The sequence below is a fragment of the Protopterus annectens genome, chromosome 15.part0 (genome assembly GCF_019279795.1).
Source record: "Protopterus annectens isolate FY-2018-M chromosome 15.part0, PAN1.0, whole genome shotgun sequence".
Taxonomy (NCBI): domain Eukaryota; kingdom Metazoa; phylum Chordata; order Ceratodontiformes; family Protopteridae; genus Protopterus; species Protopterus annectens.
In genome coordinates this window covers 532,896,247-532,924,160 of record NC_056749.1, presented here as the reverse complement: position 1 = coordinate 532,924,160, position 27,914 = coordinate 532,896,247, and the positions used below count along the sequence as shown (strand labels likewise).

Below are 27,914 nucleotides of genomic sequence, written 5' to 3'. Positions count from 1 at the left end.
GCATGGCTCTCATCTCCAAGACTTTTATGTGCAGATGGTACTCGTGAGGTTGCCATATGCCTTGGACTGTCCTGCCCTGATAATGCCCCCCCCCCACCCCATCAGTGAGGCATCCATGGTCACTGTGGTAACTGGAGGGGGTTGGATGAATGGTCTGCCCTGAGACACTAGCGGGGAGACCATCCACCAGGAAAGGTGTTTTTGCAAGTTTCTGTAATTATGATCATGTGAGACATGGGGAGTTGTTGAAAGGAGCACTGTGTGTAGAGAAGCCACTGAAGGATTTTCATGTGAAAGTGGGCTAGAGGTATCAGAAGAATTGCTGCTGACATAGAACCCAGAGTTTGAAGGACCAACCGGACCTGTAACTTTTTGCATTGCATGAGGATATGGACTTGCTGCCGAATCGTGGCCATCCTGTCCGGCTGTAGTCTTGCGGACATACTTTCTGTATCTAGATCTGCTCCTATATAGGTAATAGATTGACAGGGCAACAAGACAGATTTTTCGAAGTTTATGGTAATGCCTAACTGGGCACAGATTGTGATTGTATAGTCCTTGGCTTGAAGAAGTTGATGCCTGGTAGTAGCAGTATGGAGCCAGTAGTCTAGATAAGGAAACACCTGGAATCCTTGATGTCTCAGGTGAGCCGTGACCATTGCCATACATTTGGTGAACACCCTGGGGGCTGTGGTGAGACCAAAGGGCAGAGCTCTGAACTGATAATGACTAGCTCCCAGCCAGAAGTGAAGGAATCTCCTGGAGCGCCTGTCCATCTTGATGTGATAGTACGCATCCTGGAGATCTATTGAGCACATCCAATTGTCCTGATCCAAAAAAGGTAGAATGGACTGAAGCGTGACCATCCAAAACCTTGTTCTTTGAATAGACTTGTTTAGTCTGCTGAGATCCAAAATTGGTCTCCAGTCCCCTGTCTTTTTTGGTACCAAAAAGAACCTTGAGTAAGTTCCGGATCCGAGTTGGTCTGCCGGGACTTCCTGGATGACTCTTTTTTTCTAGCAGTCTTGAAATTTCTATGACTGCTTGGGCCCTCAGACTGGGTGGAACATCTGGGGGGGGATTTGCTTGATGATAGAGGAGATTGGAAGAATGGAATTACATAGCCTCCGGATATGATTGAGTGTACCCATTTGTCTCACGTAATGTCTTGCCAGGGTTTTGGGTACAGTGAAAGTCTTCCCCCAACTGCCTCCAGAGGTGGGCAGTCGGGCAACCCTTCAGGGATGCTGGAAGGGCTTGTCAGAGAAAGATTCTCTGCTGCCCTGGTTCTGCAGCCCCCCTCTGCCTCGAGGGCGGCATCTGCTGTTGTTATTCCCTCCTCTGCCCCTGGAGGAAAAGTCACTACGTGTATCAGGCGTGGCTCCCTGGGATTTCTGAAACCACACTTTTCCACTCTTCTGACCTTTGGGTTATGGTCTGGAAGGAGTGGAAAAATGGACTCCCATGGCAGAGAGAGTCTTGCCTTCCTGTTCACACCTAGTGAGAGTGTCCTTCACCTGTGGTCCAAAGAGAAATGAACCGTCAAAGGGGGTATTGGTGAATGACGCTCTAAAGGGCTCTGCAAAATTACACAACTGCATCCATGCTTGTCTCCTAAGGGCCACACCTGTGCCTGCGGCTCTACTCACACCATCGGCTGCATAGGAAATGAGTCTCATGGAGGAGTTAACCACTGAATTAAGGGTCACCAGCTGAGAGGCTACTTTAGCTTAAACCCCTTTAGCTGATGGATCCTGGAGGGTATCTCCAAGCTCTTTTAGGGGATTCCTCTGAAGCCTGGTAAAATGGCATAAGTAATTCAGTGACCTCATGGAGAAGGTCGCTGAAGCAACCATTCGCTTCCCATATCTGTCCATAGTTCTAGACTCCTTGTTAGGAGGATGGACAGAGGAAGAAGTTTCTGCTAATTCCTTTTTAGTGGCTGCTGCTACTACCATGGCATCCATGGAAACACCCTTGGTAAGGAACTGTTTGTCAGGGGGTGCAGTAATAAACTTGCTGGGCCTCCTCGGGGTTGGTTCCGCTGTGTCTGGGGCTGACCAAGCCCTTCGAGCCACCACAGACATTAGTGGATTGAAGGGCAGAGACACCCAAAAGGTGGAAGGGTGGGAACCAAATGCATCCAGAAATACGGATTCATCCTCAGTAGGGGCTAGGGCAGTCCAGTTCCCTCTCTGCCTAAGCATTTCTAGGATGTCCGAAAAGGAAACATCTTCAGAGGGGGATCTCGGGGACCCTTCTGATTCATCCAAATCTGTATCTGAAGTGACAGACTCAGGGGAGTCAATGTGCTTCCTCTTGCACTTCCTCTTCTGAGGGTCCTCCTCTGGATGATCAGGGGAGGCCACGGAAGAGGAGGAAACACCCAATGGGGTGGTCTGGAGCATCAGTTCCCCATGTTTGGGGTCTGGAGGAGGGACAGAGGTCGACGCAGGCACTACAGGGGATGGAGTCAGAGGGGTCAAATGTGGTGCTGACTCATGGGCCAGTAGACTCCTCATGACATTGAAGGCATCCCTGCCACGATGCAAAGAAGGATCTGGCTCCGAGGAAACCAGAATCCTCCACCGCACCGAGGGGGATGGCTCCGAGGCCGATGTAGGAGTCGAGCTCACCTGCGCCGAAGCTCCGAGAGGGAGAACGGGGTCGGACAAGGGTCTGATGACACTCGCCCCCTTGGAGCTGACAAGGGAGTGTCGGCACCCAGATCCCTCGACAGAAGGTACCATCGAGGGGATTGGAGCCGATGATGGACCCGAAGGGGAAATCATTATCGGTGCCGATGGTTCCACGATTCGAACCTCAACAAACTCCGGCTCCGAGCTCAGAGGAGTTGGAGGAGGAATGTTGATGGAAGCGGACGGAGCCGACACCTGTTGAGGAAGGCTGGATAACATTTTGGCCTGTGCCTGCGATTTCAACAACCTACTGACCACTCTCTCCACGTCGTGATCCGAGAGTCTAGAGGACTGAGAGGAGTGGGAGGATCTATGACTGCGGTCACTCTGCAACAGGGGAGACCGAGGGGCCGAATGTATCGACTCTAGAGATGGTGACCTCAATCTCTTGTGGGTCAGAGATGGCTCCGAAGATGCTGGTGGAGCTGACTGTGAAGCAGCCTCCTTGGTTCCAGCCAGAACCGAGGTAGTCGGTAATGTTTGGGCCAATGACGGCTCCGAGCTGGGAGCCGACGATTTGGTCGGTTTAGGAGATTTCACCAGCTGACCCTTGGCTGGTGAATCCTGGGGCTTAAGGAGACCCCTTAATATCAGCTTATTTTTGCTCTCCTGCAGAACCGCTGGGCTGAATGCGTGGCATACAGAACAAGAGTCCTGCAGGTGCACTGCGCCTAAGCAATAGACGCAAGAAGTGTGCCCATCTGTCAGAGACATTTTCTGACAGCATGAGTCACACTTCTTGAATCCAGACACTTTGGATTCTTTAGACATATCTAGTCCTACACAGAAGTCTTTGGCCAAAGGCCCAACAACAAAACAACTACAAACACTAATCTACCAAAACACAATAACTACAGTAAAGAAGTTTTTTTTTTGTTTGTTTTTTGTTTTTTTTAATAGGAAGCCTCTAACTTAAATGGCTACCTATGAAGTAAAAGAGAGACTAAAACTAAATAGAAAATGCTACAATAAGAAGAGATAGGAAAGGTGGGGGAGGGGAAGAACTCTCTAACTTAAACGAGTTCTAAGGGAAAAAACAATAACACTAAAAATTACAAGAAGCTAGTTAATAATAAGGTCAAAAGACTAAACTATCAAAAGATAACCCTTAATTCGCTAGAAAAAGTATTAAACTAACTTACAAAAGCCTGAGCCAGTAAGAATGAACCTCGCAGCTGAAGCGGCAAACGAGATCTGGGTAGCTAGTGCTAGGCATCATGGGATAAGGGGTAGCCTCGAGCCAGTAAACAGCTTTAGAGCTATAGAAGATGGCCGAGTCAGAGCCGAGGGTCGGCTCCGATCCCAACAAGCAAGAAACGAAGGCGAGATAGACAACAACATAAAATGTTTCCTTTAACATCAATATCTTTAGAAATCCATAACCAATACCACCAATACATGTTGAATTATCTTACTTTCTTTAATACCATATTGTTGTTTTGTCTGATTTCATCTTTATACATTTCATCCTGTTGCTGTTTAGATAATCGTTTTACACTCCAGTTTACTACTACGTCATTAATCAGTTATCCTCTTTTGCCAGCTTCATTCATTATTAGCACTTCAGTTTACCCATTTCCCCATTTTTTATTCTCCTTCTTGTTCATTAACACTTTTACCTTTTTACAAAAATGGACTAACTTCTTCTATTTAATCCTTTAGAAATACTTCTGCTTGATTAAAATTCCATTCTTATTATTCTCATTCAGTTTTCTTTCCATGTTAAGGCACTGTACATACTTTAATTTGCCGTAGTCTTATATCTTCCTTTGATTTCCAACTTGTTCCTTTTTCTTGATTAATTAACTTTCTATTTGCAAATAGTCATCTGTGCATTTATCTTTAAATGTTAGCCATCATTCCTCCGAAGAAGAATAAAAGTATCCAGATTGTTCAATGATCTTTTCAATATCTAATTTAGCCTTTCTCTTTACCAGTACTTTTTTATAACATTTCTGTTCTTTCTTGTTTTATTTATTCACTCTGATTCCTACAGTATCTCCCTCTTTTTCATTGCAGAACAGTCAGACCAAAAGTGACTATCCTTGATAGATTTGTATATTCACTTACAATGTTCCTGCTATGACTGTTTCCCCACATTAAATATATCATCCTTTTTTCATTCATTTATTAAATGAAATATAGTTACATGAAAAGAAGTATGGCTTTGGGTAATTCCACTAATGATAAAAAAGTTATACCCATTGACAATAAAAATGTTTGATAAAGGATCATTTTTTTCTGTTTTTTTTCCCACATGTAAACAAACCTATAAATAGCCAAAATTCAAAACAAGGAACCAAGAAAGGCAAGGCACAGTATAGCGACCAAGGAACTCTCTAAAAAATTCAAGCATTAAAAATAATAAAAAACATTTTAGGTGGTCCCTAAAAACAGACCATATTAAATCAAAAAATGTCATGCACATTTTCACTGAATAACATATATGTATTTAGGGTGTTGCCATTGTATTTATTGTTAATTGAACGCAATGGGATATGTGATTTTATTGGTTGATTTTAACATGTGATGAATTTTTTGGCTATTTAATGACTGTGAGTTTGATTTTCAACAGTTCTGATGAAGTCTTAGACAAAGACAAAAGCGTTAAACTGTTGGGTTTGAATAAAGAGTTCCTTGGTCATTATACTATAAACAAACCTATGTCTCTTACCCAAAAGACCAAATATTTGTATCATCAAGAACTTTCAAAACATCACAAGCCTGGGGATTCAAAAAGAATGCCAGCACTCACGTAAAAGGGTGTGGTAAAAATGGTTGTTTCCATGATGTGGTATTTTACAATTCAGAAACATATTAGCCTCAACGAGGAAAGACCTCATTATCAGCTAATTTGCATGCCTCTGAATCACTGTTAATTACCAGAAGGGCAGATCAACACTTCCTGTGGCAGTTAACACTGGCAGACAATGCATTGTGTTAACAAAGACACTCCCGTTCACTCTCTCACACACAATACACCCATTCAAGCCCATGTGCATGTGCTTGCGCGCACACACACACACACACACACACACACACACACACACACACACACACACACACACACACACACACACACACACACTCACACACACACACACACACACACTCATACCACATACCCCTTACATGTCCCTGAGTTGACATAAAATCCCTAATGTGTCTTCTTACATTTTCACTGCCCTCATAAATCATGGATGATTATATTCAGTCATTAATGTCAGACATAAGGATTTTGGTCTTTGTATCCTTTGGTAAATACATAATCCTAGTGACTTCCTAAGTTTATAAGAACAGTAATTAAAATCCATCCAGATTGTGTCTTTATCCCCCCATTAATTTTAGTTTTGTCTAGATTTTGTGTGCTGTGAGATTGGAGGTATGCTTATATATGCTTTCTCTCTGTCTCTCTTGTAACTCACAAACTGTTGTAGACCTTGAATAATGTCCTAGATCCTAATTATATAGTAAAAAAGCCCTTGCTCCATGACCTTATCAGTTAGTGTACAGGGTTGTTTTTTTCTACTTTTAGTCATTATTTCCATATAATCCCTGGTGTCTAGTGGTGGCACAGAGGACTAATATCATTGGTGGGAGGTTGCAGGGTTTGAATCCTTTTTACTGCCTTTAAGGTATTATCCAGTGGTACCCCCAACCTATATTATCTTTCTTTTTTCTTTTTTTGTAAATGCTTTTAAGGCAAGATGTTAAGTGTTATCCCTGGTAGCCAGTGTTTCTCCCCAACCATAAGTTCTGTTTAGGCAAAAAAATGTAACTCCCCCTGACCACGTTATGTTTATGTACTGTGAAAGTATGAGACAAAAGGATTAGTCCATGGTGAATGGCAGTTCCCCGCAAGCCATGTTATATTTAAGTGCCATTAAGGCACAAGATGAAAAAGTTAGTCCCTGGTGTCCTGTGGCTCCCCCGATCTATATTGTCTTTTTTGTTTGTTTTTTTAAGCCCCTTTAATGCATACTATATAGACTATTCCTGGTGTCTAGTGGTTCTTCCACCTCTAAATGCCATTAGTGAACAATGATCTAAAGTTATTCCTTGTGGCTAGTGTTCCCCCAACCCAATCGTGCAAGCCTTGCTTGTTAGTCTAGGGGAGTGAGAACATATGACAACCACACTAAACCCACACATACACATACACAAATACATATACACACATGCACACACACATACACACTTTATCCTGGGATTAAGCAAGAACAGAACCATATTTTTGGCTAGAAAGTCTTTCAGACTGGTTTTAAAGGACTGGAGAGAGGGGGGTTCATATTAGAAGCTCGAAGGTCCTGTTCAGTGAATACGAAAAGAGCGACACATATTGTGCAAACAACGAAAACAGCGACCGTTCAAAACTGGGAAATTCGAAATGTCGATTTGTCATAGTTGGCCCATCTGTGGTATAGCTCCGTAAGGTAAGTGTGTGAAAGTTATGGACCTTAGGGTTAGGGTGCAGGTTAAGGTTAGTGCATAGATAGGAAATGTATGTAAGGTTTAATGTAGGGTTAGAAGTAAGGTTTTGTTAAGTGTATGTATGTGGATTATTTATTTTGTTTGGGTATATCTCTGCAGGGTAAATGTGCGATAGTTACGGACCTTAGGGTTAGGGTGCGGGTTAAGGTAAGTGCATAGATAGAGTGTATGTATGTGGTTTATTTATTTTGTTTTGGTAGGTAGTATGTGGCAGGCGGTGGGGTTGGCCGAGTATAATGATTTGTGATTTTAAATTTTGCGGTTTACGACATTCAGTGTATTCGCGGTTCAGTAAATACGTGTCGCTATTTTTGTATTTGATGAACAGGACCTTCAAGTTTATAATATGAACCCAAGAGAGGGTAGTGACCTGATGAATACAGGAAAGGAGTTCCAGGCCTTAGCAGCATGGTATGAGTACAGACCATGCCCAGCAGATTTCACAGGACTGTGGACAGAGAGAAGCTTTTTGTCATTGGATCATAATGACCAATTTGGAACACAGTTGTGTAGAATGGTATTTAGTGCTGGACAAGCAGATGGATGATGGATAATTTTATAGGTGATAAAGAAGCTGTGTATATGTTAATTGATAGGGTACTTCTAACCAACTTAAGTTTTTTAGTGCTATACACAGGTGGGTTCCTAAAGGGGCATTTGCTGCAAATGTTCTACTTTATTATAGCAATGTTCGTTTCGATTTTTGTAAAGCCTGTAAGGTTAGTAGGCATGGAAGCATCAGAAAGTAATGACGGTAGGAGGTAAGCAGTGGCATAAGTAGCTATAATTGCGTTGGTGAGAAAGTTTTTGGCTCTGTAAAGCATCCCTAGCATTCCTAATTCTGTATTAGTCTTGGCTATTACTTCAATCAATGACTATCATCTAGCCAAACAACAGCATTTCCAGTATTTTTTTTCTCTCACACTACTATAGCATAACTAAGGTCATTCCTGGTTACTCCCACATTTCTGCTTTCTCTATCCACAGATGTACCACTGTCATTCTGTTTTCTGGAAACACTCAAGCTTCTAGCTCTTTCTTGAATTGCTGGGAAATGAAGTAACCAACAATGATGTCTGAGAATATTAAATATAATTTCTCAAAGGATTATTATTTTTTTTAATTTATAACTTTACCCCACAAAATTGCACATCCCTCACACGGTTCATTTCATCAAACATTTGAAACAAAACTCCATCCTCAAGTCCTCCTTGTCACAGCTTAGTAATTATAACTTCAGCCACATTACCCAGTATTGGTGGGAAAATACCAATGACCCACCTTAAATAGACTTTCTCTACATATTCCTAGTGAAAATCTGTGATCATCCAGCCAATCATTCAAATTGTTTTTATAGGTTCCTTGGGAAGTATTATGCTTGATAGGTAAAGGCAGCCTATTCCCAAAATGGGGTATACATTGGGTTAGATATCTGTCATGCCATCTGGTCTTGTTGATGTGATAGTGTAGCTTTAGAGCTCTAGAACAGGTGTTTGCTTTACTGTCTGATCTATTTAGATGAATGAGTTCAAAGAGGGCACTGAGTATATCAACAGAGATTTTAGCCTACAAGAGTATCTAAGGGTACCAAAACTTGAGATATTTGTGGTGAGGGAACAGTGGGGTCTGTCAAGCTGGCTTAGATATTTAGTGAGGTATATACCAATGGATGAATTATATTCAGTAATTGGCCAAATAAGAAATGAATAATGGAGGAGATGTTGCAAGGATAAGTTGTGCAAGGTAGAAGGGCTTTCTAACCCTCCTGGAAAAAAGGAGGTCAAAGTAGAGTCTGTTATCCACAATTGTATCCACATCCCTGATGACTGTGTCAAATTTAAGTGGAATGATATCTGCATGGTTAGCAGTAGTGATGCTAGATATATTTTTTAAACACCTTTATTGAATTATCACTTCTGACATACGCAAATGTACATTGATATAGAAGTAAGCAAACCATATTAACAAGTTCACATTTACAAACATTATACATTGCATATAGGTTCATAGGTTCATAGGTTTATACTAGGCTATCTGCCCTAAGGCATTTATAAGCCTAGCCCAAATTTTTGTGGCTTATGCCACCCCTTATATGAAAAAATACTGTGCCCATTAGTTTGTTGTGCCTCTGTCCAGCAGTGACACAGAGATGATTCCCGGGGTAAACCTACGATCTCCCATCCACAGGTCTAGATTTCTCTTGAACAGAGTCAGTGAGGTGCTCTGCCTCACATGGACTGGGATTTTATTCCACAGCATAGGGAGTCTCTGAGTGATAAATCTATCCCTCCAGCACGTCCTATTTATATCCGTGCTAAGGTTTAAGTCGCTTGCTCTAGTGGTTTTGGTGCATTTGGATTTTTTGAGGTGGAGCATGTCCATTAATTCCGGGTTGGACATGGCCTTGTATGTCAGGCACATGTCACCTCTGAGCAGATGGTATGCGACTGAATAGAGCTGGAGTTTCTTCAATCTGGCAGCATATGACAGATTTTGGAGTCCCTTTATCCTTTTGGTGAGGAACTTTTGGGGTCTCTCCAATTGCTGCAGATGTCGGGTTAGATACATCCCGAATGGGGCATTGTACTCTATCATTGGTCTGATAAGTGAAGAGTACAGGGGAACAATGACCTCACTAGATCTGGATGTGAATCCCTTCATGATCAGGTGGGCAATGTAGAAGGTCTTTCTAACCACTTTAGCAATGTGAGTGTCAAAAGAAAGGCCACTGTCAACCTGGGTCCCCAGGTCCCTGATAACCTCTTCTGTGCTTAGTGGATTGCCACCTATATGGTAGCTTGGGGTTACCTTGTTTTTCCCAAAGGGTATGACTATACATTTTTTGGCGTTTAACTTCAGACCATGGCTCTGGCACCAGCTATCTGTTTCCGTGAGTCCCTTCTGAAGGATATCCGTGTCTGATGCACTTTCCACTATGGCCCTCAGTTTGCAGTCGTCTGCAAACTTTGTCAGCCAAAGTCCTCCTATGTTGGCCTGTACTTCTGAGAAGTAGATGCCAAACAATAGGGGGCCAAGGACCGAGCCCTGTGGGACACCACTTGTGACCGGCTTGGAGTCTGACACAGCGCCAGCAACTCTAACCCTGTGGGTTCTGTCCTTAAGCCAGTTTGCAACCCATCTTGTGACATATGGGTTTACATTTAAGCTGGTAAGTTTTCTACAATACCCGAGTGGGGTATTGTGTCGAAAGCCTTTGCAAGGTCAAGGTAGGCTGTATGGACTGCCTTTCCCTCATCAATGGCCTTGGTGACTGTTTTGAAGAAGTCGACCAAGTTCAAAAGGCATGATCTTCCCTTGACAAAGCCAAACTGGGTCGGGTCCAATGTCTGCAAGTCCCCTATATCTTTGTTTATGAGCTCCATTATGATCCTCTCCATAGCTTTGCAGACTAGACTTGTTAAGCTTATGGGGGTAATTACCAGGGTCCGTGAGGCGCCTTTGTGGAGTGGGACAACAGTTGCCGTCGCCACTCCTTGGGCATGTATCCTGTGGTAAGGCTGAGGTTAAACAGCTGCCTTATGTGCGGGTTTAATTCCTCATTTAGCTCGTGTAGCACACAGCCGGGGACACCATCCGGTCCCATTGATGCTGTGTTTTTAGCTTTAGAGAGCAGCTTTCACCTGCGCAGTTGAGATGTCCGGGAGGCTACACTCGGTTGGGATAGTTATCTCTCCTTTAGAGGGGGAGAGGGGTGAAGTTTGCACTGAACCTGTCTGCCAGTATGTTGGCAATGTCTGTGGGTTCAGTGATTTTTGTATCATTTTGGACTAATTCTGAGCATATCTGGGAGTTTCCACCCAGGTTCCTAACATAGCTGAAAAAGGCCTTATGATTGTCCTTTGAATCCATGGCAATTTTTCTCTCAAAATTGGCCTTAGTTGATTTTATGAGTGCTCATATTTTTTACTAATAATGATCAGGGTGACTTCCCTTTTATGGATTTTGTTCTATCATGTAATAGCTTTCTCCTCTTATTGTAAAGTTTGTTAATGGCTGGGGTCCACCAGACTGGACGTTTGCCCTTTGTGGAAAGAGTCTTGGTTTTATTTGGGATTGCCTGATCCATGCAGTCCTGGAGGTGTTCATAGAAGGCATTTGTAAGGGCTTCCGCAGCTTGGGTTGTGGTTTCCACTGGCTCAGGGGCCTTGAAGGATACCACACCAGTCTTGAGTAGTGTGAAGTTTGCTTTAAAGAAGTTCTTCACTATGGTCTTTTTTGTTTGGGGTGGGGGCGGGATGTGGATTTCCAGTGAGATTAGTTTATGATCAGATCTCACCAATGAGGGATATACTTCCGGTGTGGAGCATTTTGTCCCCATGTTTGTGACAATGAGATCTAGTATATTTTCTCCTCTCGTGGGAAGTGACTAGCTGTTCCATGGCATTTGAATTTATGAACTCCAGGAACCGTTGGGCTAGAAAGTTAGGGCTTGAGTAATGTTCCCAGTCTATATTCGGGTAGTTGAAGTCACCCAATATGATGGTGTTTGGAGATACATTTATACCCTCCAGTGTCTTCAGGAAGGCTGTGTGGGGTTCCTGAGTTTGAGAGGGTGGCCTGTAGCATGCTACAATTTGTAGAGCAGTTTTGCCTATGGTTAGTTGCACCTGGATGGTTTCCGAGCTTGATGCGTTGCCACCAACCTGGAGGTGTGGGTATCCTTTATGAATATGGATACACCCCTCCTTTTGTGGTGTGGTCCGGGTTTTGGGGCGGGCATGATATGAGGTAAAACCTAATAGTGCCGGGGTGCTCTCAGGAGCCTTGAACCAGGTTTCAGTTACAGCACAGACATCGATGTTCTCCATACTGAGAAGGGCCTCGAGTGCATGCATTTTGAGATTTAGACTTCTGGCATTGAGCAGCATTACCCTCAGTTTCTTCCCATTTTTGTTTTCTAGGGTGGTAGGTTTAGAATTTGAGCCTTGCCTAAAAAGGCACTATGGGGTGGCAAGAGCCTTAGCCAATATCCGGAATCCCAGGGGTGACAGGTGCAAGCCGTCCCTTGCGAAGCAGCGTGGCTTGTCAAGCATGTCATCCCAGGCAGACAGACACTGGATCCCCTTTGAATGACACCAGACATTAAGCCAATTGTTAAAGCTGATCATCTTGTCTCTATATTGTGGCATCATTCTTGGTGAAGGAAGGATACTGCTCAAGGTTAGGGTCATACCTGCCTGGGCTACATAATCAGAGAGCTCCTCTATGTCTCTTTTCATGTAGTCCAGGGAGGTACATCTCAGGTCGTTCACACCAGCATGGACAATGACTGTGTCATATTTGTACTTGCCGTGGAGTGACCCGAATGCTTGTGTTATGTGGCGGATTCTAGCGCCCGATAGGCAGCTTACTGTGACCCTCTCCTTGTTCAGCCTGGTGAGTGGGACGTCAGTGTGTCTGACTATGGAGTCACCTATGACAAGTATGTTTGGTGTTGTATTTGGCCTTAAGGGCTGTGACTGCTTTGCACAATGCTTTTGTGGTTTATGTGTTGCTTGTGGGGTGTCTTGAGGTAGCAGTTGTTTGGGTGTCTGCTTTGGAGGCCTCTGCTGTTTAGGTAAATTTTTACTCAAAGCCTCCGAGTATGTCTTTGTGTGTTTATGTGTTTGATTCAGTGGAGTGGTAGCATTATGTGAGGCTGGTTTTGTGGTGTGTGTAGTTGCCTTCTCCTCCTGTCTGGTCTTGCCAGTCCTGAGTTGAGAGAGCTCAGCCTCCAGTTTGGCTAAATAGCTGCATCTCTCACAAGTATTTGTGTTATGTGGGAGGAGGAGAGGGTTGTCTGTGTACATGAGGCAGTTATAACATTGCCTCAAGATTCCCAGATTCACCAGCTGGACCGGAGAGAAGATTGACAACTGACCTTTGGACATGCTAGAATAATATTGGGAATTCCTTAACTGAAAACAAGGGCCAGTGGGGAGTGAGGGTGTAGTGCTTTTAATTTTTAGTGCTGACTTATATAATTGCTTTAGTGAGCAAGTGCCAGGTAACTTGAGTGCAATGTGTTACAAGTAACTAAATGCAAAAACGACAAACAGTAACTTTCTTTCAAGTGAAACAAGGAAATAAGTACAGTAAGCAATGCAGATATCACTAGTGATCCACAGAAGCGCTGAGAAGTTGCGTATTAGGTGGAATTAGCTTCCAGGGAAATAACAAGCAAACAAACAACAAGCATATAAACAAAGCTAGATTCAGCAGGCCTGGATCTAGTCTATGCTAGAGCAAACAAGGTGAACCAATTTCAGTAAGATACAGTATATATTGTTCTATACTACATGATGAAAGCAACAGTGCATGAATTGTTAATTTCCTGATTTCTATTAAACTGCATTCCACCTCCAAAACATTTTTCTGCGTGCATTGTTCCCATAATTTCCATTTTTTTATGTAAGTTACTGCTACCCTTTTCTAAAGATCCCATTTCCTATTCTTTTATTTCTGTTACAACATACTCTACTTCAAGTATAGTTGGTTTAGACTTTGATTTCCATTTTCTAGTAATTGCTTTTTTGGCAGCCACCGGAATTAAATTTAACAAGACCTTACTATATCTAGGCAATTCAGACCCTGTATCCCAACTCAAAGCAAATAATGCCCTTAATTACACTAATTTGTTTGCCAAGTATTCCTGACAGAGTACTTTGCAGGGAATTTTTAAAGTCGGCCAATTCATTACACTCTGAGGACATATGCTCCCAAGTACCACACCTCCATCATTTGTCATCTACCTGAGGAATAATTCTTAGGAGTCTGTTTGGGCTATAAAAGTATCAATGCAAACTCTTCCAGGCAAAAATCCTAAACGGTTTAAAGTTTATTGCATATTTCAGAGGCAAATATATGTCCTTCCATTGTTTCATTATGAATTGCTTCTCTAATCTCTCTTCCCAATCCCTTGTAACCCCCATTGATCGATTCCAATAGTTATTGTGCAATATGTTATATGCTCTACTTATTATTCCTTTTTAACAGAAGCTTCTGTTCTACATGCAATTAAAAACTCAACCAGTACACATTTTTCATTTAGGATTACCGTATCCTTTTTTCTTTGTCTATACCCTGATATCAGTTCCTTATTAGAAAACCAATCACTACCCTGCAATCCAAATGTCTTCTTGGCCTCTTCCCACTCTGTTACCTCCCCCTCTCTAATTATTTGGTTCCAATACCTTTTTTCCTTTGTCAGTTTCCTCCAGTAAATTCCAGCCCCCTCTTGCCTGTTCTATCTACCCCAAATTGTAGTCATCCCTATCAGCAGAATCTCCTTTCACCATTTCCATGTTGGTTTAGCTCTTAGAATACTTTCTGCTATTTTATGAATATAATATTCTGCATGACTCTTGTTATTCACCTTAAGGAGCTGTGTCCAAAATCATACTCTTTCCTTATTTCTTGAATTACCATCCCCACCCCTGCTTCATCATCATTGCCTTCCACTTTGAATTGTAGCTTTCTTTTTGTGTCATTTTAATCAGGTAATCCTAACCCTCCTTGTTATTGGAAGGATCACCTTATTAAACTTGATTATTCCCCTCCTAGAAAAAAAATCATTCAGTTCTTTATTAATTATAATGTATACCTTTTCTCTATTTGATAAAAATATGCCTGAAAAAAATAAGGGGATTAAAAACATTTTTACTGCTTGTATCTTGCTATCCATATCCATAGGCAGGATATTTCATTTTCTCAGTTTTTCTATTATCTGCCTTTTAGTCTCTTCCCACATATCCTTAACAGAATCCTTTTTAATTCATACTACTAAATATCACATTTTATCATGTCCCCATAATATGAGTATTGCTGAACCAATTCATATGTGAGTACATAGTTCACATCAATAGCCTTTGTTTTATCTTATACCCCTTCCAAAAAAAATAGAACTGTCGCAGAATGTTCCATAACACAGAGATATCCTTTTCTGGTACCATCAGGTACAAAATAATATCATCTAGAAATAAAGCCAACTTTTCTTGATTACCATACCTATTATATGCTTGTGTTAATGAGTTCATTATTTTCTTTGCCAATGGCTCTAAATGTAAAGCAAATAACAAAGGGGAAAGAGGACACCCCTGCCTGGTTCCTCAGTTCAAAAGCAACTTATTAAAGAAGAACCTTCCCACTTTAATGCTTGCCTCCAGTCCCTCATATATCCTCTTAATTAACCTTATTATTTTCTGGGAATGCAAATGCTTTCATTGGCCTATTTATACATCACAGCTTACTCTGTCGAATGCATTTTCTGCATCAAGGCCCACCAACAACAGTGGCATTTTCTTACCTTCTGCTTCCCTCTGGATCATCATTGTTCTATTAATGTTGTCAAAGGTTTGACTCCCTTCCACAAAACCACACTAATACATCTTTAATTTTGGAAACACCTTTACCATTCTTTAAGCTAGCATAAACATAAATACATTATAACCATAGTTTAAAATTGAAATGGGTCTATATGAAGCTGGGTCTAATGAGTCCTTATCATCTTTAGGTAATACAGCCACCACAACTTTTTTCCAAGATGTTGGTGTTTCCCCTCCTTTTAAAATACTGTTAAAATCTTCCAGATCTTTATAATTTTCTTCATTCCCAACTTCCAAACCTCCACAGGAATATCATCGGTTACTGGAGACTTTCCTGCATATTGATTATACATCACCATTTTTATCTCATCTTCTCCTGTCTTAACGGTTAATTGTTGAGCCTCATCACCTCTAACTTGACATATTTAAGTCTTCCATAAATATTTCAATTTGTGCTCTTTCTTGATTTCCAAATTTTTCTACCTTACAGATATTTTTATAAATTTTCTGAATACCTCTAAAACCGCTACAGGATGTCTGGTTATTTTCCTTGTTATAGGCTCCTTTAGTTTGGCAACAACCCTGTCTACTTTCTGCTAGCTAAGTCATTGTGCTAAAAGTTTTTGCGCTCTGGAATTATCAGATAACAGTTGCTTAACAACAATCTTTCTAAATTCATGCATATTATTCAGGTACTCCCTTATTTTCTTTTTAGCACTCTGCATTTGTATCTCTTCTTGTTCTGTGAGAGTCCCCTTTTTTCTTTAATACTAACTTTTGCCAGCCCCTCTAAATAATTCTTATTACTTCTTAATCATTTCTATTTATCTTTAATTTTTACCCTATTTCTATCTCCAGTTTTATTTCATCCCACTCACTAGTATAACGTGTGAAGTACTTTCTATCTTCTCTAATAGCTCCTGAATAATCTCCACAGCCCATTCCTCAAATTCCTCTCTTTTTAACAGGAAGTGCCAGTGTCAAATTGTTACTTCATTACCCTGCATTTTTATCTTAGTAATTATTGGTGCATGATCTAAAATAATTATTGATTGGTATCAAAGTTCTCAATTAAATGCACTGATGCTATATGCATTGATCCAAATCAGAATGACCTAAAAAGAAAAATACTGCATAATAAAACAAAGAGATATCAGTTAGGAAAGGGTAACAAATTAAACTCATACCCCATCTGTTAATTCCTTTGGTTGATTCCTCTTTCTGAGGCTTCCTGCTGGGGAGGAGTCTTGTATATTATGATTGTCTGCAATGATAGCCATGGCACACTCATCCTGGTATGAAATATCACAAATAAAAAGGTAAGACACATTTACACCTTAAAGTTTACCCAATCTTCTTCATAACCCAAAGTCAAAATGTTTCTTTTTTTAAAGTTTGTACAATACCAAAACAGTAAAAACAACAAAAATGAAGGGATAGAAACATGCACACTGGACATACTTTACAATACTTTACACTGCAAGAAAGTTCCAGCAAAAGAAAGGGCAAAGAAGCTATACTTGAGTATTCACCTGAAATTCTCAGATGGTTACATGTCCCACCCACTACAAGGCAAAGCATGTAGGTATAGAAAAATCTTTTTCTTGTCCAGATAACAGTCTTAACTTAGCAACATCCAATGAATCTTTGTTTCCGATCCACAGTTTATATGAAAAGCTCAGGACACTTTCAGACAAACCGGTCCTTATTTATGTAATGATAAACAGATCAGCATAATGTCAATAAGTGCTACTGTGCAGGGAGCTGACAGATAGTACATGCCATGTGTGTCACATTCTGAAAGACTTTAAATGTCCCTACAGTATGTATGTGTATAAAAGTTTGCTAGTACATGAATACGAAGTGGTAACTCTTTGGTCCCTATTCATTATATACTTTTTTTTCTGATAAAGGGGCTATACCAATGCAAAATCAGTTTCCATTCATATAAACCACAGTCTTGCTGCCATAAGAAATATTCTGAGGTAGGGCCACCATACAAGGCTATAATAACACTTCCTATCAGCATGCATGGAGTTATGGAATACTATTGTTTTCAAAGATACACTCCAGAATATTCTCATTCATGATTATAGTTGATTGCCCTTTGAAGTTGTGAGGTGTGTAACTATGGTCATTAGAGTACCAAAACTACAAGTGTCAATGTGAAGCAGTACATCCTAAGTCCAAGTTTATTGTATCTTGGAGTATTCCCCCATAATCCAAGCTACTGCAGTCTTGGAGTTAGTACATGCATAAAGTGACAGAGGTGTGGGAGTGCTGTCCCCATGGTGGGGATGCAGATGAGCAAAGCAACCTCTCACTCCCATCCAATCCTTAAAAGATGTAACTGTAAGTTTTTGGAATTCTCTGTTTTTGTTTTAATAACACTTTATTTTTTGAAGTGTCAGGACTTGCAGTATCAAATCTCACATATCTGATATGGAGTTATTATAGGTCACTTTTGAACACATTCAAATAATGGACATTTAGTAAACTATCTTTGTCTTCCATGGTGAAAGGGAAATATTTTTTAGAAGGACAGAAATGAACTAGGAAATCTTATAATGCTATGAAATGGCTTAGGAAGAGGTTGTTGATTATTAGCATTCTACATAAAAAGAAGTTATGTATTCACCATAATGTTCCATGTGTTGTCCATTTTTATTCTTCCTCAGCTAATGAGTTTGGATCCAATACTTGGATCCAACTCAGCAGTTATACTAATTTGTGGCCTCCAACAAGCCTCAAGCTCTTTTCTTACCCATAAAACACTATCCTTAACATTCCTCAGATCCTAGCACCAATGAACGAAACTCCAATAGATAAAGTTCAAAAAAGCACTGAGTCCCAAACGGCAGTAGTGCTTCCAAAAGATTTATTCGGACATCAGGTACCACGTAAACAGTATAAAAACAATGTTAAAAGTACTAGCACATACTAGTAATAAAGGCTGCAAACATATAAAACAAAACCATAAATGTTGTTAAGCGCTTTTCATCCGGATTCTATCCGGACTTCTTCAGACAACAAATGAAAATTAAAATTCTGTTTAAATAACCTCTCCTTGTAAAATTGACCTATCAGGTCACAATGTTCTCCATTTAAAATCTTTAAAGCTGTATTTATCTTTGCTCAAATGAGCGCAGTTGCTACATAAAGTTATTTAAAATGTGTCAAATGTAATACGTGGGATACGGTACCATAATTAGCAGAAATCTGCTCATATTGTAAATCCAATGTACAAGAATATATATATACAGTACAGACTGTCAATAATAAATAAAATAAAATAAAAAAGTGTTAGTGTAATCGGTAACCATGTACTATTAAAGCTTTTCTCGATGGTATCTACATTAGCATAAATGACATCTAAATGTTAAACTAAAAGTTTTTAATCAACTCCTTGGCTACTTAAAGGATTAGTACTATGAGTACTAAGGTTCACTTTAAACAATAGACCTTATATACTGTACTCTAAGTAACCCGCTGTTTCTTTATTAACTTTTACTTGACCTGTCTTCTGCCACATAAGACTCATGTTATATTGTAAAAATCCTTACATCAAACTATCTATCTAAGTTGAAATATATAATAATATTTATGTTTTATGTAACAGGTGAATTAGAAGTGGTGTATAATCTATGAAAATACTCGTAAACAGTGAAAAGAAAAGTATGTGCACAAAACATTAAACTTAATTTCCAGAAAAGAAAGTCCATTCTTAAACGGTCCAGTATTTACTTTCACTAACAAAGAAAGCTTTTTTGTCGATAGCATGATATGCTTACTTATTTTTATATATGCTTTAGCCTCTAAAAACTAATTAATCAATGATCCCTTTTATCTAAGTAAACTCCTAAGTTTCAGTACACATGATATGGAGCACATTTTGTTTAATCCTGGTTTGTTACTAGCTTCTAAACGTAGTTGCCAGTTGAGTTCACTTCTTTCTAAAAGTAATTTAACTAAACTGTCATCTATGTATTTTTTATTATGGTTATTTTCTATACTTTGGCTTATTTGGGAAATGATCTTAAATTTAAAATTATGTTCAACATTTTGGTCACAATGTCTTGCTAAAGCATTGTCAGGTTTTCCTCTTTTTAATTGCATATACATGTTCGTAAATTCTGTCTCTCAATCGGAGATCAGTTTTACCGACATAAAATGCTGGACATTGTTGACATTGGGCCAAGTATATAACTGATCTTGTATTACAGTTGTATATTTCTCGAATATAAAAATATTCTTTTCTAATCATGAAACAGTTCCCACTATCTATATAACTACAATATTTACACGCTCCGCATTTATGTGTACCTGCGTTATTCTTTTTAGGTTTATAAGATGTTTCTAATAAATTTTTCATGTTGAAACCCCGTCTAAATGTAATAATAGGGAATTCACCTATCTTGTTAAATATATCTTTGTCTATTGACAAGTAATACCAATAAAACAACAAAAGAAATACAGGTGTCTTTCAACTGTCTCATTTCTCTAGAAGTCAGTTATGAAAAAATGGAGGGGGAATGGAGGGTGGTGAGTTGAGGAAGAATGAAAATGGACAACACAGAGGGAACATTATGGTAAGTACATAACGTCTTTATCTGATGTCGTCAATTTTCATTCATTCCTCAACTAATGGGATAGAGTCCCCTTCTACCTTAATCCCTGGGTGGACTCTAAGGAAGGATATTCCTTAGATTGGTTGAGCCAAAGGCTGCCCTTTCCCTCAAGACCAGATCTAGTTTGTAACAGCGATAAAGGTATGAGGATTTGACTAAGTTGCAGTTGTACATATATTATCCATAGAGACTCTAGACTGAAATACAGTAGAAGTTGCCACAGAGCTGGTTGAATGAGCTTTTAGTGGTTTTGGTAAGGATAGATTCAATTTGTTATAGACTAATGAAATGCAATCTGTTGACCATCTAGTTAGAGTTACCTTTATGACTGCTTGACCCAACTTTGTAGGTGCAAAGGAAAAAAAATAACTGATCTGTCTTTCTAACCTCTTTTGTTCTTTGCAGGTAGAAATGCAATTGTCTATGAACATCCAGTAAGTGCAGCATGTATTCTTTTTTATTTGTAAAGTTTGGAAAGAATACTGGCAGGTTAATTCCTTGGTTAATGTTGGATTCTGACACCACCTTAGGAAGGAAAGAAGCATTAGTACGCAATGTGACCCTATACTTATGAAAAATCAAATATGGTGATTTAGAAGATAATGCTTGGAGTTCTGAAATTCTGAAATTCTTCTAGTAGATGTAATTGCAACTAAAAAGATAGTTTTCCAGGTCAAAAATGTTAGATCACATTTAGTTGCAAGTCCAAAGGGAGAATGTATTAAGGCTTGCAGTGCCAAATTTAAATCCCATGGTGGCATGGGATCTTTATAAGGGGGTCTTAGCAGAAGAGTACCTTTCAAAAAGGCTTTGTCCAATTTAGAGGAAGCCAAGAAAGAATTTTGAAACCCCATGTGAAAGTTAAAGATAGCTGTAAGCTGAATGTTAATAGTAGATGAACTAGCACCCTCATTAAACAACCTTGCTAAAAATTCAAGAACAGAATGAATTGCAGCAGAGAAGGGGTCAGTCTGACTCTGCTCACCCAAAAAACAAACTTTCTCCATTTACTCCTATAGAGTTTTCTATTAGAAGATTTATGGGAAGATAAAAGTATGGAATGGACAGGGAAAGAGAGCATTGGTTGCCTGGCTATTACAGGAATTGGAGAAACCTCTCTGTTAGTCTGAGATTTGAGATATCCGGGTGAACAATACCTATTGGGTGAGGCAGAAGGTCTGGAGGTGGATCCAGAATACAACGTGGGTACAGAAGATGAAGCCAATGGAACCAAACCTGTCAAGGCCAGTAAGATGCAATGAAGATAACTTTGCTCTTCAACCTGGTTGCCTTCTGAAGGAATTTGGAAATTATGGGAATCAGAAGATAAGCATACAGAAGACTGGGGAGGCCAATCATGGAGCAGAGCATCCCTCAGTGACTCCCCAGTAGGGAGATTAGGGCAAAGAAGTTGCTGCACTTATTGTTCAGGTGAGATGCAAAAAGATCACAGCAAGCTTGTCCCCATTTACTGAAAATCATTTCTGTCACTTTGTTGTTGAGAGATCACTCAAAAGGTAGTAAGATGGATCTGTTCAGTTGGTTTGCTCTCACATTGGACTTTCATGTAATGTGTGTTGCTATTAGAAAGTGTTTGGAAGATTTTGCCCATTGCCACACTCTGAGAGCTTCTCAAAACAGGGGATAAAATCTGGTTCCCCCTTATCTTTTGATGTACCAAACTACCAACATGTTGTCTATTTGGATTGCAATTGTCCCAAGATGGAGATAGTCTTGGAATGCTTGCAATGCCAAAAGCACCATTTTCATTTTCAGAACATTGATATGCAAGTTGGCCTCCTTGGGAACCAAGTGCCTTGAACTGACTTCCTCAGAAAATTCCCCCCACCCACCCAATCTGGGAAGTATCCATGGCCTTGGGCTGAGGGAGAATGAAAGGACAACCTTGTAACAGTTGTGACTTCATCCACCAGGACAGATACCATCTGCATACCTGAGTTATTGTTATCTTCACCAGTATGGGTTGACAGAGCATTGACCATTGTGTTGCTAGCATCCATGCATCCATTGCAGAATCCTCATGTGGTTTCTTGCTAAAGGAACTAAAATTATTGCTATTGATATTGATCCAAAGGCTTGCAGAGTCAATTGGGCTGAAATTCTGGCACTGCAATTTATTTTCCTGACCTTCTTGCTTATTGTTTGTACTCATGTAAGAGGAAGAGATGCCACCATAGATACTGTGTTGAACACTGCACCTATGAATTCCAATGTCTGGGTTGGTTGTAAATGAGGCTTGTTGTAATTTATGGTTATCTCATGATTTGAACAAGTATGTGACACTTGTTCTTGTGCTTGTACCAGTTGATGTCTGGTCATGGCGGTAATGAGCTAGCCATCAAAATATGGAAACACCCAGAATCTTTGCAGCCTCAAGTGAGCTGATACCACTGCCATGCACTTGTTGAATACCTTGGGGGCTATGGTGAGGCCAAAGGGCAGTGCTCTGAACTGAAAGTGACTGGCTTCCAGCCAGAAGCGTAAGTTCCTTCTGGATTGCCTGTTCATTTTTATGTGATAGCACGTATCCTAAAGGTCTACCAAGCACATCCAGTCATCCTTGCTCAGAAAGGCGTAATAGACTGAACTGTGACCATCTGGAACTTGGTGTGTCGAACTGATTTGTTCAGCTTGCTGAGATCTAAGCTTGGTCTCCAGTCCACTGTTTTCTTTGGCACTAAAGTTCTGGATTCTATTTTCCATTTGGATGACTCTTTTTTTTTAGCAGCTTTTGGATTTCTAGTGTTACTGCTTCCCTCTGATTGGGTGGAACATCAGGATTTTTTCTGGACAACAGGGGTGGCAGGGAAAAGAGAATAATATCACCTTTGGAAATAATTTTCTGCACCCAAGTGTCTTTTGTTATATTTAACCAGGCTTCAAGGTGCAGACATAAAAGACCCCTGACTGCCTCCAGAGGTAGGCAATTGGGCCTCCCTTCAGGGGCACTGAAAGGGTCTGTCAGAAAAGGAATCTCTAGACCCTCAGTTTTGTGTGCCTCTTCTGCTATGGGGGTGCTTTCTACTATTAATGTTCCCCCTCTGCCTCTGGGGGAGCTACCTCCATATGTGTCCTGGAATGGACCCTGAGACTTCCTGAAGCACATCTTTCGACCTCCCAAATGTTTCCTGGAAAAGGTCCTTTGGGGGGTGGGGGTCGAAAAATGCAAGCCCACTGCAAGGTCTTTCCATCTTTCTCACACCTGGAGAGCGTGTCTTTTACAGTGGGGCCAAACAGAGTGTGAGATGAGCCTCTTGGACAAAGTGGAAATAGCTTGAAGGATAGCCAACTGAGAGACTATTGAAGGTTAAATTTCAGCAGTCTCAGAACCAGAGAGAGATTTCAATATTTCTTTAATCAAATCTCTTTGCAGCCTCATAAAATGTGTCAAGTAATTCAGCGATCTGAGAGTAAAAGTCACTGAAGCATAAACTTGCTTCCCAAATTTGTCCAGTGCCCTAGATCTTCTCTTAGGGGGATGGACAGTGGAACTCTGTTCCACGAGTTCCTTCTTTGAGCTGTTGCCATGACCATTGCATCAACTGGTATCCCGTTACTACAATATTCACTTCCTACCAGTGGAGCCAAAATCCTGTCTGGTCTCCTGGGGATCAGCTCAGTCATACTTGGTTCCTTCCATGCCCACCTAGAAACCAAATCAATACATTCATTGGTGGACAAAGTAACCCAGGAGGTAGATGAGCATATTCCAAAAGCTTCCAGAAATACAGACTCTTCAGGAGTAGGGTTTTGAGCAGACCAACCACCCTTCTGTTTAAGGATCTCAAGAATGTTGCCAAATGAGATGTCATCAGGTGGTGATTTGGGAGACCTTTCTCCTTCCTTGAAGTCAGTATCCTCAGTGATAAACTCTTGAGGAGAGTCCAAGTACCTCCTTTTGCACTTCCTCTTCCTGAGAACTTCTTCAGTGGGATGATCCAGAGAAGTATCAGATAAGATGACAATACCCTGCTAGGTAGACTGGAAGCTTTGAACAGGCTATCCCTGTGGAGTAGAATGTTGAGGATCATGGTGCAAAGTCATCTGAGAGGTTGAGGGTGGATCTGAGGATGAAGGGCCCTTCTGACCTGCTGGAACAGAGAAAACCCTCTTCATAATCTTAAAAGCAGATCTGTACAGAGAGAAAGAAGTCAACAGAGCTGAGAAATCAAGTTTTTGGCTCATCACCTCCCTCCGATCTGAGAATAATCCACCCGAGGTGGAAGTAGGAGCCAATTATCCAGTGCTGAAACTCCAAGAGGAAAAGATGGCTCCAAAAACCTAAGAGTCGATTTTATCCCCTCAGATATGACCTGGAAGCTTCAGCTCTAAGAGACATCCAGATCCAAAGATGTTGGAGCTAGCAAACTCAGATTAATAGTTGGATCTGAAGACAAAGCTATCTTCTTCAGATCTAACACAGAAGTGCCTGGAACACTTGAATCCAAGGACTCTAAACCCACAGGATGGGTCAGAGAAGGAGCTGCTATTGATGGAGTGGTAGATGGATGATGTTCCTGACCCGATGGGGTAGGAACCATGAGAACTCCCTTCTGAATTTGCTCCATGAAGAATTTCCTCATCATCCTTTCCACATCTGCTTCTGTGCACTCCTGGAGGAATGACAGGATACTACTGAAGGTAATTTTTAGTGCCCCTCTAAAAATGGGGAGGGCACCCTGGAGGGGACCAGATCCAAGCTCAGTGAATAGACAGTCTGTGGCAAGATCTTAGGATCTGAGGATGTTGTATCCAGACTACATTTCCTTGGGACGGAGGCTGTAGGACTTGAAACACATTTGATTTATCCAAAGATGGTTGGATCCCAAGAGTCTTTGGATCCAGTTTTTCCTTCTTTTTCATTAGTTACAAGGAAGTAGACACAGGGGAATCAGAATGTCTGGACCATTTTAAAGGGTCCTTGGTCTTAATCTTTGGAGACTGAACTCCAGAAATGGCTCCAGAAAAAGGAGTTGGTAACAAACCCTTTAAAATTAACTTATTCTTTCTATCAGCCAAAACTCTGGGGTTGAACCCAAGACAAGTGTCACAGTCTTGGTCACGATGTTCAGATCTTAAACAATAAACACACAGAGTAGAGTATGGGTATCTGAAAAAACATCTTATGCCCACATTCCTCACATTTTTTTAAAACCTTTTTCAGACATGATGCAGAGTAAGTACTTATAACCAACAATGGCTATACATAAAAAGCCAATAAGAAAACGCTAGCAGATTTTTTTTTTTTGTTTAAGTAGCAAAAGATTAACTACCAGAGCACTAGTAGAGGGCTACAAAAACAGTTGTAGAGAGAATAAGGAAGCAGGGTAGGAAAGATCTACCAACAGTGGTAGTAAAGTGTATAGAAGTGAAATAACACTAAAGGAAACAGAATAAACTTTTTAGAGGAAAGGACTTATCAAATATCACTTATCTTTAATAACTAGTCCCAGAGCTGGAGGCAACCAAATCTAGACATGAAAGCAGCATATGAGATCTGAGGAATGTTAGAGATAGTGCATTATGGATAGGAAAAGACCTCAAGAGTTTGTTGGAGACCATGAGCCAGTGTAATGGTTAAGTCAGGTCCAAGTATCGGATTTGAACCCATTAACTGAGGAATGAATGGAAATTGATAACATCAGATCATCAATTTATCTGTACTATTTCCCCAAAAACACATTGTGAAAACCTTTGTCATATGGCTGCCCTTTCACACCACATTGGTTTTGATGTAGTGAGATAATATTAATGTAGATTTTACCAAAGGAAGGAGTCCAAAGAGATAGGCCACAGACTTCATAAAAAAGATGTGTTGCTAATTCAGAATAGAAGGACTATCTGATCTTCAAGGTAATATCTCCTTTACTTACAAATCTTTGTTAGTGCAACCATAGATTACATTCATCACAGTAAGTAATGTACATCAGTGAGCTATTAAGGTAAAGTTTAAGCATTCATGGAATTCATGGATCGTGGCTTGATTGTTGTAGAGATGTCATTATTTTCAGTGTAACTAGCTAACACAAAATTTCTTAGAATTCCAGGAATGCTATTAAATGATCTGCCTGATGGGTTTTGGTCTCTTTAGATAATGAAAGGCTCTAATGAGATCTGTTTTTGGTGGCTACAAGATAGTAGAAGCTTAGTTCCAGCATTATAACTGAGGCAGTCCAAAGTTCAGTGCATTGCAGGGGGCTGTAGTCAATATAGTAAAGAATGGTATTTGTTAGATAGCTGAACACCTACTGGAAGTAGATGCTGGAAGATTCAAAATGTTAAGATTGTTATGGGAATTATATATACAAGAAATTTTTCATTTGTTCATGATAAAGAGGGACGAAATGTCAGAAACGTCATGCAGTAGAGTTAAACCAGGTAATAATGTGGGTCCTCTACAGAATCCTGAATGCAACATCCAGCATCACAAAATGTTAAAACCACCCCAGAATGCATTTATTTAGACTCAGTATATACTGATAAATAAAGTACAAAACAAATTATAAAATAAAGTCTTACAAAGAAGATGTATTCCCTGCCAAAACATGGGAGGCTTCATACTACTGAGCCCCTCCAACTTTATATAACAATTCAGAGACTGTATTCACTGAGTATGTTCTACACGGCTAAGTGAAGGTAGTTCTGACAGGACTGCATTTGCCTTCTGAGAATCCAAACATCCCTTTCTTACAATAATTTAATCTTTCAACTAAGCACTAAATTCAGGTAGTTTTGGCAAATTGTGACTTTACAACACTTGAGGTATAATGTACTTGTTAAGTATTGAGAAAGGACAATTTTAATAAGATTATATATCAAGAGTGTCATTTGTCTTGTGTATTCAAATAAGACAATGAGGCTGGGTGTTTGTTTAAGTTATTTATTACACACAAACACATCAGGATTGATGACTGGAACATAAAACTTAAACAAACTAACTAACTGACTGCTACACACATGCATGCTTTCACTCTGGATGCTCATTCAAAATGGCATTCTTGCTTGCACTTGCTCAGTACTTACATGTACGTGCCCATGGACTGGAATGGCTCTTAAAGGTACAACAAACACTCTGATCTACGTCCTCCCTCTTTGACTACTCTGTCATGCAAATGAAAAATGACAATTGGATGAGTAATGCAAATTATTCAAATGTATACAAACAACAACAATCATGTCCAGGTTGCTGTGTATTTGGGATTAGTTCTTGAGATATGATCTGCCCTCATAATGTAATAATTAGAAATGGCTTTAGCAACAGGAACAGTCACTGGGAATATTCTTCTTTAGGATTTTCAGGGATATTTTCAGGAAGAGGGACAGCTGATGAAATGTTCTCTAGAACAGGAATATTAGACAAATCACTCAGAGAATTAGAGCCTCTATTACAGGCAATATGCTGCAACACTGGCTCAGACACCAGTAGTAAATGTTTCCAATTCCACCTGAATTCCATCCCTTGCTTCTCAATGATGTACAATCTTGGTTCCTCACACGAATGTTTCACAAGTCAAATTCAGTCAAATCCTTTTGCTGTCTGCATCTTCACTATCTGTCCTTCTTTCAATGGATTCAGAGGCTTGTTGGACTTGTCATAGTAGGACTTTTAGGACAAATGCTTCTTCAGGAGTTCAGCTTTTACTGCTTTGTTTTTTCAGCCCTTGGATTCAACAAATTCTTACTGATTGGTAGTGTGGTTCTGGTTTGTCTCGACATTAACCTCTGACAGATGAACCAAGTAGATTGTCACA

General features: G+C 40.2%; 1 protein-coding gene across 1 annotated transcript in view; it reads right to left on the bottom strand.

Moving 5' to 3' along the window:
- Positions 1 to 27,914, bottom strand: part of LOC122789853 (sodium/nucleoside cotransporter 1-like) — a 486,120-nt gene that overhangs the window by 413,506 nt on the left and 44,700 nt on the right. The window contains exon 4 of the mRNA XM_044057287.1: positions 16,702 to 16,806. Coding sequence (XP_043913222.1) covers positions 16,702 to 16,806 — 105 coding nt within the window. The remainder of the gene's footprint in view (positions 1 to 16,701; positions 16,807 to 27,914) is intronic.